This window comes from Pygocentrus nattereri, chromosome 23, assembly GCF_015220715.1.
Source record: "Pygocentrus nattereri isolate fPygNat1 chromosome 23, fPygNat1.pri, whole genome shotgun sequence".
NCBI classification, from domain to species: Eukaryota; Metazoa; Chordata; class Actinopteri; order Characiformes; family Serrasalmidae; genus Pygocentrus; species Pygocentrus nattereri.
Window position 1 is genome coordinate 19,413,116 of NC_051233.1, and position 25,045 is coordinate 19,438,160.

The following is a 25,045-nucleotide window of genomic DNA, read 5'->3' on the forward strand; positions in this document are numbered from 1 at the left end:
AAATGTTTCAGTGGATTCTTAAAGTAATCAGCCTGCAGCTTGAAGCTACATTACTGTGAACAGAAGTATGCTGTGGTTGCATTAGGTTTTGTACAGGAAACCACAGTGCTCAGCAGTACATCCAGGTGCAATAAACAGACTGCGCCTCAGTGTGTGCAGTGTGAATAGAGCAGCACAGCACCGGTGGACTTGTCTTAGCTCTGTAGTAGGCCTAAATGTTATCTTGGAGAAGACAGACCTCCAGACCTCCTGTATTCTCAAAGAGGACTATTTGTTTGATTCATAGCTATCAAGTTTCAAGGTTTTGCCAGGAGACTCACATTTTGTTGCTGTCTCATGGCTGTGAATATGAATCTCATGAGCTTTCACACTGTCAAAATTTCAAAGTTTGTTCCACAATTTTTAGGTGTTCTATGCAGCATCATCACAATAACAACCCAAACTGGACTCATCTATGTATTTGGTTACATCGCCCAGCACTATTGCAGTATTCAGCTTCCCAACATTAAACAACAGAGTACTGATTTTATTTGCTGAAAATTAACCCAAAACAGATGCTTGGCTCATAGTTTTTACCAAATTCTACAAGTTTTCAATCACCCCCCCCCCTTTTTTTTCTTTTAAATTGCCAGGAATAGTGATTTAACAGCACAAAAATAAATAAATAAAATTTAAAAAGTAATCTACTTTCATGACACTTGATATTCAGTAAAGTTAATATAATACAGGTAACATGAGTACAAGGGTTGAACATTCAAAGTGACCTTGTCAGTCAATATGACATTATAAATTAATAATAATTCAACATTACTTTAATTAAAACATAGAAGAAAAAAGAGAATGTTGCTCTTCCCATGGTCTTCATAAATCTGGATAATGTAAAGTCCTGTTTTCCAAGGGTTCTGGTAACAGGGTTGGGTAAATGCTGAGGGATTCGACTAGAGCAGTCATGATCATGAAATCTTAGCTGATGATTAACTGCCATATAAATAATTGTGATTTATGTTTAGATTGTGTTTTCATGTTCATTTGCGACTAACAGAAACAAAGATTACTCAGCGCTGTTGACAGATTTTAAGTTTCATGTTTTAAGTTATTCATTTGAAGCACATAGGTTGTTGTAATCTTTACCCGTTTAAACTGAACAACATTACTACTTTAAAATTTACACATAAGCTAAATGTAACATCAAAAACGGCACAGTTGCAGAATCACCCAGAAACCTTCATTTCCATTTATTTATTTGTTTGTTTGTTAAAGTGGAATTCCACATTTTTTTCAGACATGCTTCATAATTAGTTAAGATGTAAATAAAGTCAAGGTTTAAAGTGCTGTATTCAAGAGTCAGAATTGTTCACAGTGGTGGTGATAGGAACCAGACGTCTGAAGAGTAAATGCCTCTGCAAGCTCCCTCACAGAAAGTTATTCAATAAAACAGGCAGGTACCTATCTGATGTTTGACACATGATTAGTTTTGAAATAAAGTTTTAGCTTAAAATGTATTTTATCCATTCATAGTGGAGTGTTGCAGGGTGCTTTTATGCTATAAAAAAGGGTGGGTTCTCCCAGATTTCTGACTATTTTACCATCATCAGCATTATATATAAACCTCAGAAGACACGCGTGGGTTCACTGGTGTATAGTAACCTAAAATGTCTATATTGTGTTGTAGAAATTGTGACACCTGGTTCCTGTAACGACCCCTTTATTTATTTATTTATTTATTTATTTTTTCACGACCTCTTTAAAGAAAGCATAGTCTGTAGGTTTCTCCGTTTCCGTCGCAAGGACGGAATAATTAAGACATTTTGAAAAATTGGTGGAATTCACCTTCACTTCAGCTGGTCAGTTGAGGCAGTCTTTTTTATAGTGCAGTTTTTCTTTTTCAATATGTTTTCTAGAATGCGCTTTACTTTGGACAGTTATAAAAAGCTATCTTTGCCATTTTTACACAGCTTGTCAGAATTTCAGACGCCTGTAGTGACCGTCCACTTCAGCGCCGCCGCTGTGGAATCCCACAATCCTCTACAGTAACCAAGGGGCACCATCTATGGCAATGACGACCAAAATGGCGGACGCCTCGGTGAGTGTTTGATGAATCTCCAGGATGTACTTTGTCCTTATATTGAAATAACCCGCCGCACTAAACCACGTTCAACCCGCTAATATGTTATATATTCGCAGGTGGAGATCGTGGAGGGCTGCCGTCTTCCTGTGCTTCGGAAAAATCAGGAGAATGAAGACGAGTGGCGTAAGAGCTCTCCGTTAGCATCCGCGGCTAACGCGCTAACGTTAGCTGGCTAGCTAATGAACATCGCGCTGTCATGGCGGACCAGCATGTAAACAATAGACAGGGTTTAGGGCGATAAATGAGCCAAAAATACCACCATAGCTCATTTGAGCTCATATATTGTCTACACAAAGCGCGACCTGTTTTCCATTATTGCTGTCATGCGAAGTGGACACTATGCAGTTGTTTCCCGAAGCTGATGACAAACCCGTTCATTTCTAAAGTGTAATGAAGATGTTTTACAAGACTGAATGTCTCAACAAAGCTAAATGACTCGATCCCAACTCCCTCTTATATTGGGCAAAGCTGACTTTGAGACTAGGTTGTCAGGATAAATTAAGCGAGAAACCCTGTTTTATGAAATGATTCACCTGAGAATTTAGAAATATAAACCAGTCATAATTTAAGGAGATGTTGAAGCTGCTTTTTATTCTTTTTGAACCATTTTATTTGTCTTTAAAGGGTGTAGCTGTACCTAAATATGTGACCATGCCACTGTTTTTAAATTTGTCAGCTATTTAACTGTGGTATTTCTCATCCCTTCTAGCATTGGCTGAAATTCTCAGCGTCAGAGATGCCCCTGGGAGAAAGCTGTACTATGTTCACTATGTTGACTGTAAGTACATTTTTCTTTATATATAACTTTAGTGTCAGTGACTTACACTACTAGTTTTGAGGTACTTCACAGTTCAGAAATATGGAACATTATTAATATTATTATTATTATCATTATCATCATCGTTTTCATTTATTTTATGTAGTTAACAAGCGTCTGGATGAATGGGTCACTCCAGACCGGTTGGACATTAAAAAGCTCCAGTTCCCAAAGAAGGAGGCGAAGACGCCCACAAAGAACGGCCTGCCTGGGTCTCGGCCCAGCTCACCAGATAGAGACGTGGTAAAAGAGGCCATGTTATATCATTTTTACCCCGTCTACATTCAGCATTTACCAGTTCATTACACTGTTCTGAAGTCCAGCTGACTCAGAACCAGTTTTGGGGTTTTGTGTTCTAAGTGTGCCAATAATATGACCTCATACTCTTATGGCTTGTTATACGTTATAACAAATGAATATATTATATATTTGATATGTTCAAAAACATTGTTTTCTGCTGTTACACTCTTGTGAAGTTTTCCAAGGCTAATATGAAATATTCTCTTAGCTGTCCTGAAGATGTTTTGCAAAATATGATCTTATAAGAATGTATCTTAACCATTCTATTGGACAAGGTTAAATTTGGGCTTAAATTATCTGGTTAACTGAGAAACCTTGTTTTGTGACATAACTTCCCTGGAGACCCTATGAAATTAGACCAGGCATATCAGTGTTGGAGTTGTCGCAGTTATCTGCTCTTCCTTTTGAACTATTTTGCTTGACTTTAAGGGTAGATCCAGGGATGTGTTAATGCAAGATTACCAGAAAATTCACAATTATATACAGGTGTCCACATGATTTGTACTCTTTAATTCTGATCTCTTCCTTTCTGTTCAAATTCAGAGGAAGAGTCTAGATCTCAACGTTCAGTCTGCTTCAGCTCCTTCCAGAGGCAAAACCCTTCCCACTCCGGTATTGATAAACTTTGCCCATTCTACACTAAAAACACCCTTTTCAATTACTGCAAGTCATTTAAACGGAGGGGCTCAATATTCTGTGCTTCTTGTAAAAGCCCTGATGAGGTCCTCTCTTGACACTTGCCACAAAGTGGGAGGGATGTGCTTAAAGTGACTTTTGCCTCATTTTATCGCCTGTCTTTGAGACTATATTGCACCATTTGGTAAGAGTATATGGCCACAATTAATAAGTGCTTGCAGAAGAAGAACCACCATAGAACATGTAGATTTTGATTGTTGGTTGATCAAAGTCAACAGTGATTGAGGACAGCTTGACAATGAACATTAAAAAGCGTAAGAAAATCCTAATAAACATGCTTGTTAGTGCAGCAGGTCAAGGCATTGTGTAAATTTTTGACCATTTTACTCTGTATGTAAAAGAGTATACATGTAATTTATTATGTAGTCTGTGTGGTGTGGACCATCATGTTTACCTACAGAACTCAATAATACAGTTATTTTATAGGTGCATAATTTTGTTCACTTTTTTGGATATATTTCTAAAAAAAACATATTGTTGTAGTAAGACATGTTTGAATGTTGTATGTTTGTGTCTTGTTAAAAAAGGTAGTTTTGATCTTATTCTGATTGCGTTTTACAGAAGAGAAAAGCTGAGTCAGTGTCTTTGGCATCTCAAGTTTCTGCTGCAATGTCAGTGCCTTCGCTCCCCAGCTCTGCAGAGGCCTCACAGGCGTCTGTGTACCCAGCAGTCAGGGAAGCTTTCAGCACCAAATCCAGAGAGGACGAACAGCTCACTTCCATCACCACGGTAACAGCCGACTTAAACTTTTTCTCTCTCTGCTTCACAACATCCACAGACACTGTACCTGTTGTGGACAGTGTATGTTTTATGTGTTTTATGTTCATTAACATAGCTTTTACCACTCTGTTCTAGGCTGTAGGGAAAAATGGTCTTTTATGTTTATGTATGTTTTCTCTCCTCTGTCAGAACGGTACAACAAGGCGTATTCTCCCATCTCAGCCTGGCAGAAAAAGGAAAAACTGTGGTACAGATGAGGTAAGGACTGAAGTGCAGAGCTGTCATCCTCTGCGCTCTTCCCTCTCTTTAAGACGTTATCACAACATGCTAAATCTCACTATTTAGTACTCACCTTAAGCTCCATTTATGTGTGTCATCTAGGGCTGGGCAATTAATCATAAAGTAATCGAAATCGATATTCAGAACCTCTGATGAAGTAATCTTCCCCGTGTTGGTTATTTCAATTTTTGAATTCTGTTAATCCTTTTCCCTCTCTTTGCGTTCATCTACCGTGCCCTTAAAAACTTACTATTGCACGCAGTCACTGGACTCTGCTGTGTCTTGTCTTCAACATGTTCACACAGCAGGTAAAAGTGGCCCAAATTTTATTTTCTCACTAAATCGATTTTTGTTTCGCAATATCTTTTAAATGTGATCTGTATGCGACATCGGTCTGAACAGATCAGCTCTTAAACCAACCTGCATGCGCAAAAAAACAGCACATCATGTTGCTTCACGTGGATCATCCAGAGGTAAACAGTCCTGAATATGAACAAACACCAGTTGCTCCTGAAAGCTTCAGTTTCATCTTTGCCAGCATCACAGGATCATGAAGCTTCATTGGCAGCTGGTCTCATCACCCAGAATGTGTATGAACTCTCCATAAAAAGGGCGCAGTCACTTCTTTGCTTTGCATCCTCAGATTCTTCAAACTTTACTTTGCTCGCTCTCCTACAGTCGCGTTCGGCCATTTCTTTCAAAATCTCTCCAGACACAAAGGTGTTTTGGATTAGTCTCTTCTAATTTTTGTACAGAAATATCACCACTTTTGGGGCAGTCGTGGGCTGGAGGTTAGGGAAGTGGGCCTTTGACCGGAAGGTTGCCGGTTCAATCCCCAGCGCCGACAGTCCGTGACTGAGGTGTCCTTGAGCAAGACACCTAACCCCCCATTCCCCCCCCCGGGCACCATGGATTGGGTTGCCCACCGCTCCGGGCAAATGTGCTTACTGCCCGCTTGTGTGTGTGCTCACTAGTGTGTGTATGTGGTGTTTCACTTCACGGATAGGTTAAATGCGGAGATCAAATTTCCTCGTTTGTGGGATGAAAAAGTGTCACTTAACAAAAGTTTGTGACATCTCAGCAGCAGGAAATTATGTTAAGTTGGGTTGACATATGAATTCCGATCTGGCTGTTGAGCATATTTACAGTACAGATCTCGTCAGTGAACTATGAGGGCAAAAAAAAGAAACAAACAAATAATCGTTCATTAATCTAATCAAGGTAAAACATTCAATTAATCGTGATATTGATTTGAGGTCATATCGCACAGCATTAGTGTCAGCTCTACATTGCATTATTTCATTATTTGTTGAACCACTCCTTTAATGTTGAGCCCTTGTAACTAGTAGCTGACATCATCAGTTGGAAGGTCAGATTGGATCATTACACAAAACAGTGTCGTGGTTGGATGAGGCTTAGTGCAGCCAATGTGATCCATTAAAATATGGTCAGGACATCCCTATCCATTACACATGATCCCTCTGTCCACGGTCTGGGTCCATACATCACTTAGATATATAGATAAAAGAAATCTAGATATGTAGGAAACTTGATGATTCTTCAAGGGTTCTTTAGTAAAGAAAAGGGTTCCATATGGAACCATGTGCACCATTTGCATGGTGACCATCAGGAGAGCTTCATACACACCTGCTAAAGCTACTGATAGCGTACTCCTGCTCACATAAACTGTACTTACCAACACAGACTGAGCAGGAAAACAAAATAAAGACCAGAAGTCAAGCCCACCCTGTTATTAAAGAGTAAAATCTGTTATGCTGTAACTTTTCTTCCTCCCCTCTCAAATTAAAGTGTCCCAAAGCCTTTGCAACCCCTTTTGTTTCTCTGATAGATGATAAAGGTATTCCAGTATAACAGCCCTCGCAACGCCAGTGGCTGTCTGCCGCCAGGAGAGGTCCGTCTCATTTCTTTACCATTGCCTGTTTGCTGTGTGTCTGTCAGAGAGTAGAAAGCAGTGGCCCCACATATATGAGTGCTGTACAAAAGTCTTCATTTAAGCTCAGGACAAAGAAAGGGAGACCTGACTATAGTTCAGCATCTGTTCTGAGAGATTCTAAATGTATTGATGGATTTACTAACTTTACAGCAGAGTTCAAATCTGTTTTTGTGCTTTCAGTTGAAAGTGTTAATCAATGAGGATTTTATAATATACAAAATGAAAAAGTGTTTTCAATAAGTAATTGGTCATTTTTATTGATTTTATTAGTTGTTTTTCCTATATGTCTCAAATTTTCAAAGTTCAAGATTTTACCATAGACCTTTAATAATGCCAAAATTAAGTACTGTTTTGTGATTTGTTCCTTAAACTCCACCCGGCATCAGGACTCTCAGGACAGCTCAGATGGAATCCCATCGGCGCCCCGTATGACTGGCAGTTTGGTGTCGGACCGCAGCCATGATGACATTGTAACACGCATGAAGAACATTGATTGCATCGAGCTGGGTCGTCACCGGCTCAAGCCCTGGTACTTTTCACCTTACCCGCAGGAGCTGACTTCCCTTCCCATCCTCTACCTCTGCGAGTTCTGTCTCAAGTTCCTCAAGAGCCTCAAGTGTCTGCAGCGGCACCTGGTGAGTGACAGTGTCTAGTGTTTTCCACAACCCGACACCACTGCTCTAACTAAATAACTCTTTCAGAAAATTTATTTTACATGTTACATATAGGTTGTAAACTTTACAGGGACCTAGATCTCCGGTGGCTACGGGGGAGGGGAAATTGGTGATTGCTGCTCTAGAGAAATATGCTTGAGGGGTGATGAGCTTGTTTAAGACAGTATGCGCTAACCACACTGCTGCTGTGCTACTTGTAATTCGCTCCAATTTTAAGCAACAATGAGCATAATTTTACACTGAGAGTCTTATTTCATGCCGGTTATTGTAGGCAACATACTAGTGGTTTCTAGCTCTGCAAAATGCAACACTGCTATATAGCACAGGCTAGGTGGCAATCAAATGTGCTGTATTTCAGTTTGCAGTCTTACTGCCCTTAAGCTTCACATGCTCTTTTCCAAACTATGTTGTCTTTAAGTTCTCTTGGGACACACTCTGAATACAGTTTATATCTTATTTGTTTATTACTTTACAAGCTAAAGTTCTCATTTATTTTATGTGTGTCCATAGAGCTGGGCGATATGGCCAAAAATGTTATCACAATAAACAAAATGCATATCGCTCAGTATCTATACATATTGCAATACATGTCAAATAATTATTTTTTCAGGCTTGAAGGCTGATTTTTGCTCCTGCATGGTTAATCGCTGTTTTAAAGTGTTCTTAATGCTCAGAACACGACAAACACTCACCAAACAGTGGAACATTTCAAGTGTCTGGTGACGAGTGGTCGGCTATCCCATTACAAATGCTAAACAAGTGGCCAAAACAGTGCTAAAATCTTTAGTTTCTCACCAGCCGTCAACTTAGTATAAACAGCAAATATTAGCTGGCCCAGTAAGTCAGTGATGGATCACACCGCCTTACTGGCATCAGTCCTGCCGCCATGTCAGAGCATATCGCAATATTCAAACACCAGCTAGCAGACGCCTGGATTTCTCTATAGCTATTAGATATATTGCAGCTCAGCCCTCAAACTAACACCAGACAAACGGAGTCCTCCTTCTAGGTATGTTTAAACTGAAAGTGTTCCTTTTGTGTCTTGTTTGAGCTACAGTATCATCAGTTTATCGTGTAGTGCAAGTGATGGAGCACTGCTTCAAGTTAGCCAGCTGCTAAAAACAGCTAGCTGGGAAAGATAGTGCTCTCCCACTCTCCAATGCCTCACAGCTTCCTCAGTTTACTTTTGTTTAAATCAGGGCTGTAACTGACATGAACTCACTTCTTTCTTTCTTTGCTTGGGATTGCACTAATAGTTCTGAGGATTGTGATTGTGATTTAATGCTGCTAAAGCTTGTTAGGATGTTAGGAAAGAGGTGAGTTCACTGTAGGCCAGCACAGCTATGCGACTTATCACTCACGCTTTTTTACTCGTGGCCCCCTCCCTCTCTAATCATGTTGAAAAACTCAGAAGTGTGCCCTCTCCTGGCGACAGCAGAGTAGTGTCGATTTTCTTGCAGTAGAAAATGCCACCAGGCTTTCGTGGAACGTGGAAGTGTGAGAATGGAATATTATGTCGAACATTTATCAAACCTTTTGTATCACTCTATTGAGGAGAAGTTATATCGCAATAATTATCGTTGTTGTTTTATCATCCAGCCTAATGTGTCCTCCAGAAAAAGTTTAACCAGCAGTAACGACCAAGTATACTAACTGAAACTTGGAATGGTACTAGTAAACATGAAACATTAGCGGGCGAGACCTTCATGTTTTTCTTCTATTATGTAGGTTAGTATTTTGTTTTTTGTCTATTCTTTTGGATGACAGCTTGAAGTGTACTAAGCATGGAGTGCATGATTTTGTAACTGATGCTCAACTAAGTTTGATGGATTTTCTCTTTTGAATGTTGAGAGGATGTCAGGTTTTGAATACTTCCAGTTTCTTTCCAAAACTTCAGTAACTTCAGTCACCTATTTTGTCACTAGGAAATACATTGAGGGTGACCTTTTGCGTACAATGGAGCCAAGCATACATGTTCAAATATAATGTAAAAAAGGATTTTAGGATTGAACCTAAAAATGGAATTTAATCAACTAATTAAAGAAACAAAGAAGACAATTGTAAATCTGACATTCAGTTGAAACTTCTGGTAAAGTAAAAAGATTAAATAAAGCAGAAACATTGTCAGAAAACAACACAGATCAGTTAAAACAGTTGCAGAACGAATGGAGGTGGTATCCGTACTTTTTCACATTCATTTTGTAAGAGAAAATGTTTTTTGACATTCAGTTATTTCAGAGTTCAACTCTGTGTTCAAGTTCAGCATTGGAGTGCACTGTTTCAACATGTGCATTTGGATTAGTGTCCCAACATTTGGTTTTGAAGTAAAATGGGGAAGTGGAAGTTTACTAGCTTTCTCTTGTTCAGTTGCATCCAAAGTGTTAAATTAAAATAAATAAATAAATTAATTAAAATATAGGTGAAGTGGTACATAGCTGGATGTGGTAAATGTTTCCATAATACATTAATAAATTAAAAGCAAAAAATTATAGCAGTGCCCCAAGGCTTATGAGCACTGTAAATGCATGTCTCTAGGTAATTGTTGAGTTTCTTTATTGTGAACAGACAAAGTGCAACCTTCGGCATCCTCCAGGAAATGAGATCTACCGCAAAGGGACCATCTCCTACTTTGAAATTGACGGCAGAAAAAACAAGGTGATTGTTTTTATGCTTCTAACACATTATTTTGGGTGGCTGGTCTAATATCTATTTACCCACACTGATTTAAGTGACATAAGGTCAATATAAGAGTAATTATTTGTTGCAGAAATCTGTCTTAGTTTCAAAGCTCCCTCACTTTAAATAATTTTCTAGTCATTATACTCAGACCTATTATCCACACTTGTTACTTGTTTTGCAGACATACTCCCAGAACTTGTGTTTATTAGCGAAATGCTTCCTGGACCACAAGACCCTGTACTATGACACAGACCCTTTCCTCTTCTACGTTATGACAGAGTATGACTCCAAGGGCTTCCACATTGTCGGCTACTTCTCTAAGGTACATTTTTATGATTTGCTAGCGTAAAGCCTTAGGAGCTTTGTAGTTTACATGAACTCAGTTGATAAATCATAGCCCATTTGTGAAACCCAAAGAAATAGAAATTAAAGTGTTAACATCAACACAGCTATGCGCAAATTTATACAGAGTGAGACAAGGGGTGCTCTCCATTTACCTGTGCTGGCTTGCTGCTTTTTACATGGCAGCAAACAGCAAAGAGAATTCTTTAAATGGAGCATTACTGGCACTAAAACTGGGTCTTAGTTAGTATCAAACTACAAATAGCTGTTCTTATTGAGGACCAGTTATCATTTGTGGATGCAGAAAGTATATTCAAAATGTTACCATTCTTTGCTGTGAATTTCCTGTGTGGCGTTTGTGATTTGGTGCACTTTTAATGGCCCATTTAATGAGAGCCGAAGTCTCAATGCACCCACCTGGTGATTGTCACTGGTCAAACAATTCTTATACGACATGTTGTCAAAGAGGTTTCCGCTAGGCCACTACTTAATCAAAAAATCTTTTTTTTTTCACTCATGTTCAGATTTCACCTTCATCAATAAACTAACTTTTCTGTTTGCTTGAAGGAGATTCTAATTTTCTGATTACACATGTAAAACAAAAAGTACTTGCTGGACATCCACGAAGAGACACACTATTTTAATGATATTATATCACTTATCGTCATTGTGATATATGTAAGAGCTTTACTGAACATTCCAATTTATGTCCATGTTGTACTTGAACAGTTACTAAAGGCTTTGGCAAACCTCACTCTGCTTAGTCCTAAACATGCTTTTATGTTGTGTGTTTTAATATTAAAAAGGAGAAAGAATCAACAGAAGATTATAATGTGGCCTGTATTTTGACGCTACCGCCATATCAGAGGAGAGGCTATGGCAAACTGCTGATTGAGTTCAGTAAGTTTCTCAGCTCAAACTGCTCTTATTCAAAATGATGTAGCGATATCTCAAAAGTAAGACTAACTCCCATTACTTCAGTAAACCTGCTTTCTTATTGAGTGCATAATATGTCATGCCTGTCTTCTCTCAGGTTATGAGCTGTCTAAGGTTGAAGGGAAGACGGGTACACCAGAAAAGCCTCTGTCTGATCTGGGTCTGCTGTCTTACCGCTCCTACTGGTCTCAGACTATTCTGGAAATACTCATGGACCTCAAATCAGACAACGGGGAACGACCGCAAATCACAATCAAGTATGCCCTCTCAAATCACGTATTCATGCACTACTGTGTATCTGTCAGACCTATGCACACCCTATGGCCAAAAGATGTACACACCTGACCATCACTACTATACGAGATTTTGGAAGTTCCATTTCAAAACCATGGGCATTGATTTGAAGTTGGCTGCCCCTTTGCAGCTAGAACAGCCTTTACTTTTCTGGGAAGGCTTTCCCCAAGATTTTGGAATGTGTCTGTGGGAATTTGTGCCTAAGACCTGGCTTGCAATGTTCCATTTGTTCCCAGAGATGTTCACTGGGGTTGAGGTCAAGGCTTTGTGCAGGCCACTGGAGTTCCACCACACCAAACGCATCAAACCATGTCTTTTTTGGACGCATATACAGTATAACATATATGTGTATATTGCTTCCATGAAACAAAACCATTACAAAACAGACCTATTCTGGGATTATATGAAGAGTAATGCAGTTCTTTTTCTCTTGTTTTCAGTGAAATTAGCGAGATAACCAGTGTAAAGAAAGAGGATGTAATATCAACTTTGCAGTATCTCAACCTCATTAATTACTACAAGGTAAGTATTAATGCTAATTTAACTAATTTCACAATGTTTAAAAATTCAGTAACATCCTAAGTAATTTCCATGATGTTATTCTGAGATTTTGCATTGTTAACTAGTGCATTGCTTCATTAACTTGTGTTCTGGCCAGTTTGTTAAAGAGCAGAGCACAAAAAAAGAGACAGACGCAAGATTAAAAAGTTTCAACGGTAATGGAAGCAAATGCTGCCCTTAGGTCATCTCAGAAATATTGTATTTACAAGAGGAGCACACATGAACGGCACCACAAAGTTGTATTTACTACAGGGAAACTATATATTTTTATTTATTTATCTATTTATTTATTTTTTTTTTTTTATGAGCCCTGAGTTTTGGTCTTGTCAACCAAAAACATTAGTGGCCACTGATGGTTGTAGTTTAAACTGGTTGCATTTCAGTTATTCAGCAGCCACACATGAACACTGACATCATCCACATGCAGAATACAAATATAAACCTGATATGTGATGCTTTTAACTGGATAAAAGCATTACTCATCATATAAACACTCTCTGCACTTCATTTTGTTGTAGTAACACAAAATAAACATATTAATGAAAGAAAAGCAAAAGTAAACAAAAAGTATTATTCCCAGAGCACCCGTTATGTTTCTGACCAAAACCAACAAATCACTTCATAGTTATGACCTCCAAAGTTGAAGGAGGATTTCAAGTCAGCATAAAGGGTAAACCTCTAAAGAACCTCTTCTTCCACTTTTTTGCCCATTGGCTGCTATCCTAGTAAGCCAGATGGCAAGCCTCTAAAGGGATTAAACTTAAATTTTTATTTATATTTATATAAATAAAATATATATAAACACACACACACAACCCCAATTCCAATGAAGTTGGGACGTCGTGTAAAACATAAATAAAAACAGAATACGATGACTTGCAAATCCTTTTCAACCTATATTCAATTGAATACACTACAAAGACAATATATTTAAGGTTCAAATGGATAAACTTTTATTTTTTTGCAAATTTGATGCCTGCAACACCTTCCAAAGAAGTTGGCACAGGGGCAACAAAAGACTGGGGAATGCTCAAAAAACACCTGTTTGGGACATTCCACAGGTGAACAGGTTAATTGGAAACAGGTGAGTGTCATGATTGGGTATAAAGGGAGCATCCCTGAAAGGTTCAGTTGTTCACAAGCAAGGATGGGGCGAGGTTCACCACTTTGTGAACAACTGCATGAGCAAATAGTCCAGCAGTTTAAGAACAACGTTTCTCAATGTGCAATTGCAAGGGATTTTGGGATTTCATCATCTACAGTCCATAATATCATCAAAAGATTCAGAGAATCTGGAGAAATCTCTGCAAGTAAGCGGCAAGGCAGAAAACCAACATTGAATGCCCGTGACCTTCGATCCCTCAGACGGCACTGCATTAAAAACCAACATCATTCTGTAATGGATATTACCACATGGGCTCAGGAACACTTCAGAAAACCACTGTCTGTGAACACAGTTCGTTGCTCCATCTACAAGTGCAAGTTAAAACTTTGCCATGCAAAGCGAAAGCCATATATCAACAATACCCAGAAACGCCGCCGGTTTCTCTGGGCCCGAGCTCATCTGAGATGGACTGACGCAAAGTGGAAAAGTGTCCTGTGGTCTGACGAGTCCACATTTTATATTGGGCCAAAGAGGAAAAGGGCTGTCCGGATTGTTATCAGCGCAAAGCGAGCATCTCTGATGGTGTGGGGGTGTGTTAGTGCCCATGGCATGGGTAACTTGCACATCTGTGCAGGCACCATTAATGCTGAAAGGTACATACAGGTTTTGGAGCAACATATGCTGCCATCCAAGCAACGTCTTTTTCAGGGACGTCCTTGCTTATTTGAGCAAGACAATGCCAAGCCACGTTCTGCCCGTGAGTGCGGGTACTAGACTGGCCTGCCTGTAGTCCAGACCTATCTCCCATTGAAAATGTGTGGTGCATTATTAAGTGCAAAATACGACAACGGAGACCCCTGACTATTGAACAATTGAAGTTGTACATCAAGCAAGAATGGGAAAGAATTCCATCTACAAAGCAAAAAATCTACAAAGTACAAAATAATTAGTGTCCCCAGTTCCCAAACGCTTATTGAGTGTTGTTAAAAGGAAAGGTGATATAACACAGTGGTAAACATATACGGCATTTGGCGGACGCTCTTATCCAGAGCGACTTACAATTTGATCATTTTACACACGTAGGCGAAGGTGGTGTTAGGAGTCTTGCCCAAGGACTCTTATTGGTATAGTGTAGGGTGCTTGCCCAGGTGGGGGATTGAACCCTAGTCTACAGCATAGAAGGCAGAGGTGTTAACCACTTCACTACACCAACCACCGTGCCCCTTATTTGGAACTTGTTGCAGGCATCAAATTCAAAATGAGTGAATATTTGCAAAAAACAATAAAGTTTATCATTGAACATTTAAATATCTTGTCTTTGTAGTGTATTCAATTGAATATGGGTTGAAAAGGATTTGCAAAACATCGTATTCTGTATTTATTTATGTTTTACACAACGTCCCAACTTCATTGGAATTGGGGTTGTGTGTGTGTGTGTGTGTGTGTGTGTGTGTGTGGAAAATCATGGAAAAGTTGATTAATTTCCATAATTCCGTTCAATATGTTAAACTTTCATAGATTATAGATTCAGGGCACACAATTTAAACGATTTCAAGTATTTATACTTTATACTATATAATTTGGGCTTCTAGCTAATAAAACTCACGAAAACAGGAATTCAAAAAATTTGAATACTGTGGAGAAATCAGCCCAAACTACTTCTCAGTTTTTGCAGAAAAAAAAGAAATTAGGATCACATCAAATCAATCAAAATATGGTACTTTCAAAATGATATGTCAATCTTCAATACTTGGTTGGAAATCCCTTTGCTTTAATCACTGCCTCGATGTGACGTGGCATTGAGGAAATTAGCCTGTGGCATTGCCTGGGAGTTATGGAAGCCCAGATTTTCTTGATGCTTGCTGTCAGCTCTTCTTTGTTGTTGGGTCTGTTGGCCCTCATCTTCCTCTTGAGAATACCCCTTAGAGTTGGTTGGGGTGCTTTGGTGCTTCTAGCGGCATGGGCAGGGGCCAGGTCCTGCTGGAAGATGAAATCTGCATCTCCATACAGATCCTCAGCTGAAGGAACCATGAAGTCCTCTAAAACATTCTGGTAGACTGTTGCGGTGACCTTGGATTTAAGAAAGCAGAGTTTACCAACACCTACACCACACATTGCACCCCAAATCATGACTGACTGTGGATATGTCACACTGGACCTCAGGCAATTTGGGTTCTGTTCCTCACCCGTCTTCCTCCAAACCCTTGGACCTTGATTCCTGAATGAAAGGTACACTTTACTTTCATCGGAAAAGAGGACCTTGGACCACTGGCCAACGGTCCAGCCCTTCTTCTCCTTGGCCCAGTTGAGACGCTTCCTACGTTGGCTCAGGTTCAAAAGTGGCCTGACCCGAGGAACCCGACAGTTGTAGCCCATCTCCCGTATGCATCTGAATGTGGTGGTTTTTGAAGCTGTGACTTCTGCCTCATTCCACTCTTTCTGGATCTATGGCAGATTCTTGAATCTTCTCTTTTTGATAGTCCGCTGAAGCCCACGGTCATCTCTTTTGCTGGTGCATCTTCTCCTGCCACATTTTGTCCTTCCACTAGACTTTCCATTGATATGCTTGGACTCAGCACTCTGTGAACAGCCAGCCTCCTTAGCTATGAACATTTGTGGCTTACCCATCCTATGGAGGGTATCAATGATGGTCTTCTGGCCAGTTGTTATGTCTGCAGTCTTCCCCATATTGAACCGAACTGAGACAATTGAACCAAACTGAAGCAATTTAATGACACCTGGGGAAGCCTGTGCAGGTGCTTTGAGTTTAGTAGATGATTTGTGTGTCGCACTCAGTTTAAAACATTCATGCCCTGCAAAATTTGGGCTGATTTCTCATTTTTTGAATTCCTGTTTTCATGGGTTTTATGAGCTTGGGTTTTAGAAAGCCCAAATTACGTCAAAATAAACAAATAAATACTTGAAATAATTTAAATTGTGGGCCCTGAATCTATAATCTATGAAAGTTTAACATATTGAATGGAATTATGGAAATGAATAAAGTTTTCCATGATATTCAAATATTTTGCTGTGTGTGTGTGTGTGTGTTTTAGGGCTTAAACATATTTATAGCGCCTTTTTAAAATACATTTTATGGTGAATACACATTTCCTCCCTCTGTAAGCTTCTCACTTTCTTTGTGCATTTTTAAACCATAGATACATGTTTAAAGAAAACAAATCTCAATTGATTTTTGGGTAATGGGCTGAAGGACAGAGGAGGGTGGAATCAATGAGACATCACCTTGGTGAATTGGACCTTTTGTCCAGCAGGAGGAGCTACATATCCTCAATCAGGGCAAACCCAAGCAGGTCACTCTGGACAAGAGCATATACCTGCTGTATGCTGTAAATGCAAATGAGTAAACAGTCTGTCTGCTATCTTTCTCAGGGTCAGTATATTCTCACTCTCTCAGAGGACATTGTAGAGGGTCATGAACGTGCCATGCAAAAGCGCCACCTCCGCATCGACCCCAAATGCCTGCATTTCACCCCAAAAGACTGGAGCAAAAGGGGCAAGTGGTAGAGTCATGCTGCACTGTTGGACCTCTGGCCCACAAGGAGACTTGGAGAACCTAAAACTGTTAGACTCTTGACTAGGAGACATTTATGAAAATGACAGAAAAACAAATTTTTTTAATTGCTCAATGTTCCAGTGATGGTGCTTACATGACCAGCAGTCATAATATCTTCATGTGCCATTTTTTTACTTTTGCTCAAGATCAGAACATCATTTCTCGGCTCTCTTGTTACCAGGTTTTTTCTGTCTCTCCTCCTCATCACTCCTTTTATTTGTCCACTCAGGCTTTGATTAATAGGTTATAGTCTGCTTGATTAAAAGGCTGTTAAAGCTGCACTATGTAAGATTTGGTGATTTGGAGACTTCTCTAGTAGAAATGTGGAACTGCATGCTTTGTGCAGAAGAACACTTTCTAACATCCCTTCCCTTCCCAGAGCGGAAGAATTTGCGAACGTGTTGAAAGAGTATTCAAAAACAACTTGGTGAACTATATGTTGCCATTATGTCCTTGTCAGTATAGTGTTGACTTTGCATTTGTAAATGCAAACATGTAGGCTTACCTTCTTTTTGAGCCTGGGTTGGTGACATGGTCTGGAAAATGGACACCTCTGACTTGAAATTATTACTTTAGACTTTACAGTGAGACTTTTTTCCAAGTTTAATGATGCTACTTCAGTTTTTAGAAAATAAAAAAATACATAGTGCAGCTTTAAATAAATCAGAAGCAGTATTTAGTCAGCAACCAGTAAATTCTACATAACCACCGTCACACCTCGTTCTCTATGTCATTGTCACTCTTTGTAAAAGATTTTTTTTTCTAAATGTTAATGCAGCTCTATGGGGGGGTGGGATTCAAAACTGCATGGAAACATCAAGAACATAAGCCATGTTAAACTTACATGAATGTAAATTGGCATACTTGTACAGTTGTCAGTAAATGATAAAAAAAAAAAAAAAAAAGAATGTGAGCTATCAAACACTGGTGTATTTCATTCACTGTGAGATCTTATATTGTAGAATATCTGTGACCTAAAAGATTAGGGACAAAGGTGGGCTGTATGTCCAAATGTTTTTAAACAACACTCTTAGTGTTTCTTTTTAGATCAACATTACTAATAGGGAGTTTGTCCCAACAGCCTCAACTCTTGTGGGAAAGCTTTACAGTGAATTTTTTAAGAGCATTAGTAAGGGCAATAACATTGTTTTAAAAACAAGGAGTTCCCTAAAAGTCATTCTGTTCTTTCTCATCTTCCTCATTTACGCACTGTCTTCACTCCTGTTCAGTGTCACAGGAAAACCTCCATGTCTACCCCCCATAAAAAAAAAAAAGTGTGCACTGAAAGCAATGATGTGGATTCATCCCACTCTAGATAGTTAGAGTTGTTACAGCATTAGACCAGATTCATTCTTCTAATCCCTCTGATATCGGATCCAGCATTTTCTACTGATGCTGGCCCAATACCAATATGCAGGAGCTAAGGAATCAGGGAGGAGGTGTTTCCCATAACCAATATATTAATTTAATTCTGAGACTGCATTGCCAAAAGTATTCACTCGTCAACCTTCACACGCATATGAACTTGAGTGACATCCCATTCTTAATCCATAGGGTTTAATATGATGTTGGCCCACCCTTTGCAGCTATAACAGCTTCAACTCTTCTGGGAAGGAGTCTGTTTATGGGAAGTTTTGACCATTCTTCCTGATGTTGGATGAGGAGGCCTGGCTCGCAGTCTCTGCTCTAATTCATGCCAAAGGTGTTCCATGAGGTTGAGGTCAGGACTCTGTTTGGGCCAGTCAAGTTCTTCCACACCAAACCTGCTCATTCATGTCTTTATGGACCTTGCTTTGTGCACTAGTGTGCAGTCATGTTGTAGCTAATCTGAACACCACATGAAGTGTGGAGGACCGTAGCGATTGACTCTGCAGAAAGTTGCTGACGTGCACTATGCACTTCAGCATCCGCTGACCCCCCTCTGTAATTTTACATGGCCTACCACATCGTGGCTTAGTTGCTGTCGTTCCCAGTCGCTTCCACTTTGTTATAATACCAGATAGATAGTTGACTGTGGAATATTTATTAGCAAGGAAATTTCATGACTGGACTTGTTGCACAGGTGGCGTCTGATCACAGTACCACACTGGAATTCACTGAGCTCCTGAGAGCGACCCATTCTTCCACCAATGTTTGTAGAAGCAGTCTGCATGCTTAGGTGCTTGGGTTTATGTGGCCATGGAAGTGATTGGAAGACTTGAATTTAATGATTTGGATGGGTGAGTGAGTACCTTTGGCAATATAGTGTACATTATTCATATTGCAAATGCATTCTGAGATTATTAATATAACTGCGGGTATTGCCTTTGGAATTTTGAAAGCTACTCCTCCCTTAGACATAACAGAGAATATCTTTTAACTTGTGCAAGCAAATGACAGGAATGCACCCCTGACATTTGTTTTGCATGTGTAGTATTTTCTTTGGAGCTACATATTCTGTATTTGTCAAAAGTTTTGTATACCCCATTTGAGGCCTTTTCTGACTATAAGTGTTCGCAAGTGGTACAAATTTATCCTGCGTTGTTATCAGGTCTGTATTCTACATTTTCTTGTTTTTGTTTTTGTTTTTTTTTCTCCTCAAGTCCACTTGATTCAGGGGAATGTTTGTGATTATATGTACCAAAACCAGCCACAGTTCATTTTTGCGTGACCATTTCCCAACCTCTTAAACAGGCTCTTTTTGTCGATTTGCCTTTAAAACTGATGTATGTTCATAATCTTGTTTGTGATTGGCTGCTCAATATTGTACCTTATTTAAAAAGAAACACTCCTAATAACTTCAGTGTGAATGGTTGGGACTTGCATGTTGTAGACTGAATAGGTGGATATATGTAAATGTATTGTTTTTTTGTGACATCACAGAAACAGTGAATTCAAAGCAGGTTGTTTTACAGCTTCGTTTTTACATATGGAGTGTTCTGCATGGGCTGGAGAGCAAACTGTATGTTTTGATATTTTAACAGTGTTGACACTGCATTATACTTCCTAATTTCACAATTTACACACACATCTAAGCTGCTAATCCTTCTGGAACGTATCCCGGTGGTCATTGGGCAGAAGGCAGGAAACACCCTGGACAGGTCACCAGTCCTTCGCAGGGCAGATATATAGATACATACGTCCACACACATTCACGCATGGGGACAATTTAGTGTGTCTAGTTGGCCTGACCGTATGTCTTTGGCCTGTGGGAGTAAACCCATGCAGACACAGGGGGAACAGGTAAACTCTGTACAGAAAGGACCCTGGTCACCCAGCTGGGGAATCAAACCCAGGCTCTTCTTGCCCTTCAGGGGGTTGTTTATCTCACGTATTTAGCCATTTTATTTACTATCTAAAACCACACTAGGTTTTTTTTTTTGGCCTGTTTCAGGTGTGTTTGGATCTGGCTTAGACAAAAATGTGGTCCCCACACCACACCCCAGGACTAGGTTTGAGATAGCATACTATGTGCGTGCTACTCTTCATCAGTATACGGTATATAGAGATCAGCCACTTTATTAAGTACGCATTGTATCTACATACGTTGTCCATTTTATCAGTCCCACTTAAAATTATTTACTAAACTTATTTACAAAGGTTAGCAAAAGAAATAAAGGGAAATCGTCAAGTAGACTGTGAGTGGGAAATGTGCACTGAAAAGGGGTATTAAGATTGAGACACTTTTTAATCCCACAAATGGGGAACTTTCACCTCCACATTTAACCCATCCATGTAGTGAAACACACACACATATGCACTAGGGGCCAGTGAGCAGCCCTATCCACGGTGCCTGTGGAACAATTGGGGGTTAGGTGTCTTGCTGAGGGACACCTCAGTCATGGACTGTCAGCGCTGGGGATAGAACCAGCAACCTTCCGGTCACAGGGCCAGGTCCTTAACCTCCACCCCACGGCTTTTATTGTGTCTAATATTCCGCTTAGCAACCTGTGGGCTGCTTGAAAGCATCTAGCTTAGCATCAGCAGATCAACAGCAGCCCACTATCCTCTTGCTTGGGACTTATTAGGGCACAGTCTGTGTACATTGTGCTTTCCCTCACCTAGCACACTTGATTTACCTCATTAACAAATTACCAAGCTCTTTGTGTGCTCAGGTGAGTTGGAGCAGAGAAAGCTGCAGAGTATGGGGTCCCCAGGACTGACTTGAAACTACTGGTCTACTTGCTATGAACTGTGGCTCAAATGAGTGTTATAAGCAGATACACACAAATGGATCATTTCACTCTGCAAACCAAAGCTGGCAACCCTGGCTCAGAATCAGATAATTGAAGAGTGCAGCAAAGCCAGTCATCATTACGCCACTGTGTTCAAAACACTTTGAGATTTGAAGGATTTTTTCCCAGGTAAAACACTACCTTTCTGTGGACCATCAACATAAGTGTCCCTGCCACTGAAGAAAACCTGAGCTAAGGTATGTTGTCTGTAGTAACTAAGGTAGAAGTAGCATTGCTAACTAGTGAATGCTAATGAGCCAACAAGAAAACAGCCCAGCAAGGTTACGTGGCTTGAACTACACCGAGGTAAATTTGTTTTACGTTTGTAATTTGACCACATATAAATGAGACTGCCTTTGTGCTTCCCTCTTTGTCAACTCTGAAATTTACTGTTTCCAAGAAGATGATATTGGAAGGGAGAAGGTAGACCGTAAAAGTGATGCTGCCTCATTGAAAAATGAAAGTGTATACATAATAATTAACTTTTACATGGGAAGTTGTTTATTTTGCTGCCTAACTATGCCTAATCTGGGAGCAGCACAGCATCAGTGCTTTGCCCAAGGAAACAATAATCGCTATAACGTGTAGTGAGGCGGACTGCCGTTCAGTAACGTTTGCTAGACGCTAGAGGGCGCTTCAGAGCGAGTCCAAAATGAACGGATTGATATGGAGCATTTGAGCAAAATCATAGTTTATAAATGCTTAAACATTTTTAATGTAAAAGAACGCAATAAATAACGCAATGATAACAGTGAATATCATTAAACATTTTAACACCGCTGTTATATTTTTAAGAGCTTTTGAACTCGAGTTATGAGTTTAAAGCAGCGCCTCATGTAGGTCAATGACGTCAGTGAGCGCGAACAGCCAATAAGCTGCTCCGCTCGCCAATCAATCATCACGCTCCATCAGTAAAGCCCGCCTCCTGCTGCCCAAACCCGTTTGCTGTAGAAAAAAAGGAAATATATAGTTGAGATTTCTTTGTTGTTTAAGAGAAATACATACTTAAACGTTCTAAAATGAAACGTTCTGGGCGAGTGATTAGAAAACTATTTTAACTTTTCGTTTTTAGTCGTTGAGCTCCATTCACTCCCATTCGTTGAGGACTCACTCGCGGGCGCCCTCTGCTGTTTAGCAGTCGTGGTTTTGTTATAACGGGGGGATAGGGAGTGGCCAGGCTCCTCATAAACCGGCTCTTACAGAATTTCCCAAATCGGAAAAATCGACCCCAGAAACCATAGAAAGGCTCATTCAGCCAATGAGCTGATTAACTTACCCACCAATCACACTCGGAGGCAGGAATGCCAACCAATCAGTGACAGTAACGCCAGCGTCCTGCTGCCTAAAATAATTTACTATAGGAATATGAAAAGAACAGTAAAAACAAAATTTCTTTGCTTTTTAAAAACATATAATACATCCTTCTACTTTGCAAAATTAAAGGTAGGTCCCACACAAATGTTGAAAAATAGGAAGTGCCCAAACTCTCCTTAAGCGCCTCTATCACAACCACTGGGTCAGCTCTCCTACTACTAGACAACCGGCACCGTATAAAATATATGGTAGAATTCCAGATGTCTGAGGAATGTGTTATTGGTAAGTTTAAAGGATTGTTTGATTAACAAAGTAAAAAATAAACATTCCATTTTCACTTCAACTGCAAACATTGGAATAAAGCTTGAAAATGTGTTTTATAGCATTGCAAACCCAAACAGATCACTACAGATTCAAGAGCGCTGTCAGGATTTGTGTAGCAACAGTAAACATCTTTCATAGTGAATTTACAGAAGAGAAACCAACTGAATTGGGGCTGAAAATGAGAAACTCTCATACTCTCATAAAATCAACAAACAACTGATTCACTTTCCTTGTTACCAAACACATCATCCAAGCCAAAACACTTTAAAACAGAGAATTGCTTAGCAGACAGAAATGTATTTTCAGCAAATTGAGCTTAAAATTACAGGAAGATTTTATCATGATCAGTGGTACAATTATGATTATTTTGATTATTTTAACTTAGAATGACAGACAGGACATTTTTATATTAGTGTTCATAGGAGAGCAAGCTTATACAATAATGTTTTCCTGTAACCATGTCTGTATAATTTCTTAATAATGCTTATGAGGGCGACAGGTTTGCTTGTTGGATTTGTATAATCGTTGTGTAGTCTAGGCTAATTGCATTAGGGGGAAAAAGATCTTCCAATTTTCCTGAAGAGTCTAGGTCACTACATGTATTTCTATTTTAACCTGTGTGATGTTGGTCATTTTATTGTCAAGCAAACAAACACAGACCATAAAAACATAATGAGCCAGACTCTTACATTTCCACTGGCACATATTACATTTTCACTAGTTAATATTCAGTTTTTACTTGTATGAAATGAACATTAAGTAAGAAATTTGTGTAAACTGAATTCTTTTGTACAATTCACTGTAATAAAAAAAATAGGATTAAATAATAAATGCAATAAAATTATTTGAACATGTCATCGTAACCGTTTATAACAGTAACAAAGTAATGCTGTCATTACTGCCACCAAGGTCAGAATGAGCTAGGCTTAAAGTTAGCTGGGTAAACAAGAAATACTGGATCCCTTTACTGAGAATGCCGAAAAGTAATCTGTAATTTAACTTATTAGGGGCGGCACGGTGTTGCGCGGTGGGTAGCGCTGTCACAGTGAGGAGGGCCTGGGTTCGATTCCCCAGCTGGGTGGTCGGGGTCCTCTCTGTGTGGAGCTTGCATGTTCTCCCCGTGTCTGCGTGGGTTTCCTCTGGGTTCTGAGTGACTGTCTGTGTCTGTCTGTCTGCCCTGCGATGGACTGGCGACCTGTCCAGGGTGTATCCTGCCTTCCGCCTGATGACTGCTGGGATAGGCTCCAGCACCCCCCCCCCCCCCGCCACCCTGACGGAGAAGCGGCTTAGAAAATGGATGGATGGATGGATGGATGGATTAACTTATTAGAGCCCCAAAGCAGCATTCAATCATCAGCAAAACACACTTAGTCACTTATAAATGTATATAATTAAGGCAGCTTATGGTGGTCATTGTTACACCTTTCTATAACTTGTTACATGACTGACAGTGGAATGCAGACTTACAAACATTATTGTTCTATTATTGTGCTCAGATGACCTTTCATTTTGAGATACTTTTACTGACATTGGAGAATTTTTGAATGCTTAGAAGATTCAATTGAATTAATTTCACATTAAATTGAAAATATTTCACATTAAGGGATTATTTCACGTGTCCGCAGATGTGGATTCTGTGGGTATATAAATTCAGTGTGATTTTGTTTGGCAGTGGTGCTTAACGTTTCCACTTCTAAACAGAGCTACGAGCTCTGAAAAGATGAGACATATAGATTTTGAACTTTGAATCAGTGAGAAAAACACACTGTAGTCTCTGTCCTTTGATTGTTAAACACCCTGTTTTCCTCATTGATTTGATAGCTGCACTCTAAGTTTTGGGGGTTCGGAGACCTTTTGTAACGTCAGCCTATTGTGCCCCTTCCCCAAGTGGATGAATCTGACATTTGTCCAAGAACTCATTCAAAACTGAAGGACATGGTGAAGGATGCGTCTTCTGAGGATGTAAGTGAATGACCTCCTATTGTCGTCTTATGTTCATCGGTCAGTTTTGTTTTTGAGGTCTAAACATCGAGCTGGATCTTTTTGAGGCTGTGCATGTGGCACTAATACATAAAGATATGTGATGTGGTCTGAAAAACTACAGCACAATCTTATACGACAGTGCTGACTATTC

The 25,045-nt window shown here is 39.6% G+C and overlaps 1 protein-coding gene across 3 annotated transcripts; it reads left to right on the forward strand.

Moving 5' to 3' along the window:
* Nucleotides 1-1,999: 1,999 nt before the first annotated feature.
* LOC108427799 (histone acetyltransferase KAT5-like) lies at nt 2,000-18,027 on the forward strand. Of its 3 annotated transcripts, XM_017698292.2 has the most exons (15): nt 2,001-2,083; nt 2,185-2,251; nt 2,838-2,906; nt 3,052-3,188; nt 3,789-3,857; nt 4,503-4,670; nt 4,851-4,919; nt 6,790-6,852; nt 7,281-7,529; nt 10,134-10,223; nt 10,429-10,569; nt 11,396-11,489; nt 11,623-11,782; nt 12,260-12,341; nt 16,876-18,027. In XM_017698292.2, the coding sequence occupies exons 1-15, from the start codon at nt 2,051-2,053 to the stop codon at nt 17,008-17,010; spliced, it is 1,626 nt and encodes a 541-aa protein (XP_017553781.1). In that variant the 5' UTR covers nt 2,001-2,050; the 3' UTR covers nt 17,011-18,027. The 3 variants fall into 3 exon arrangements, with proteins under 3 accessions (XP_017553787.1, XP_017553781.1, XP_017553795.1); XM_017698298.2 differs by lacking the exon at nt 6,790-6,852 and having other exon boundaries at nt 2,000-2,083; XM_017698306.2 differs by lacking the exon at nt 3,789-3,857.
* The last annotated feature ends 7,018 nt before the right edge of the window (nt 18,028-25,045 follow it).

What these genes read in the sequence shown, in the direction of transcription:
- LOC108427799 (XM_017698292.2), top strand. Translation starts at nt 2,051, where the DNA reads ATGGCAATGACGACCAAAATGGCGGACGCCTCG. An exon ending in CCAAAATGGCGGACGCCTCG is followed by an intron (nt 2,084 to 2,184) that starts GTGAGTGTTTGA and finishes ATATATTCGCAG; the next exon opens with GTGGAGATCGTGGAGGGCTG. An exon ending in CGACCGCAAATCACAATCAA is followed by an intron (nt 11,783 to 12,259) that starts GTATGCCCTCTC and finishes TCTTGTTTTCAG; the next exon opens with TGAAATTAGCGAGATAACCA.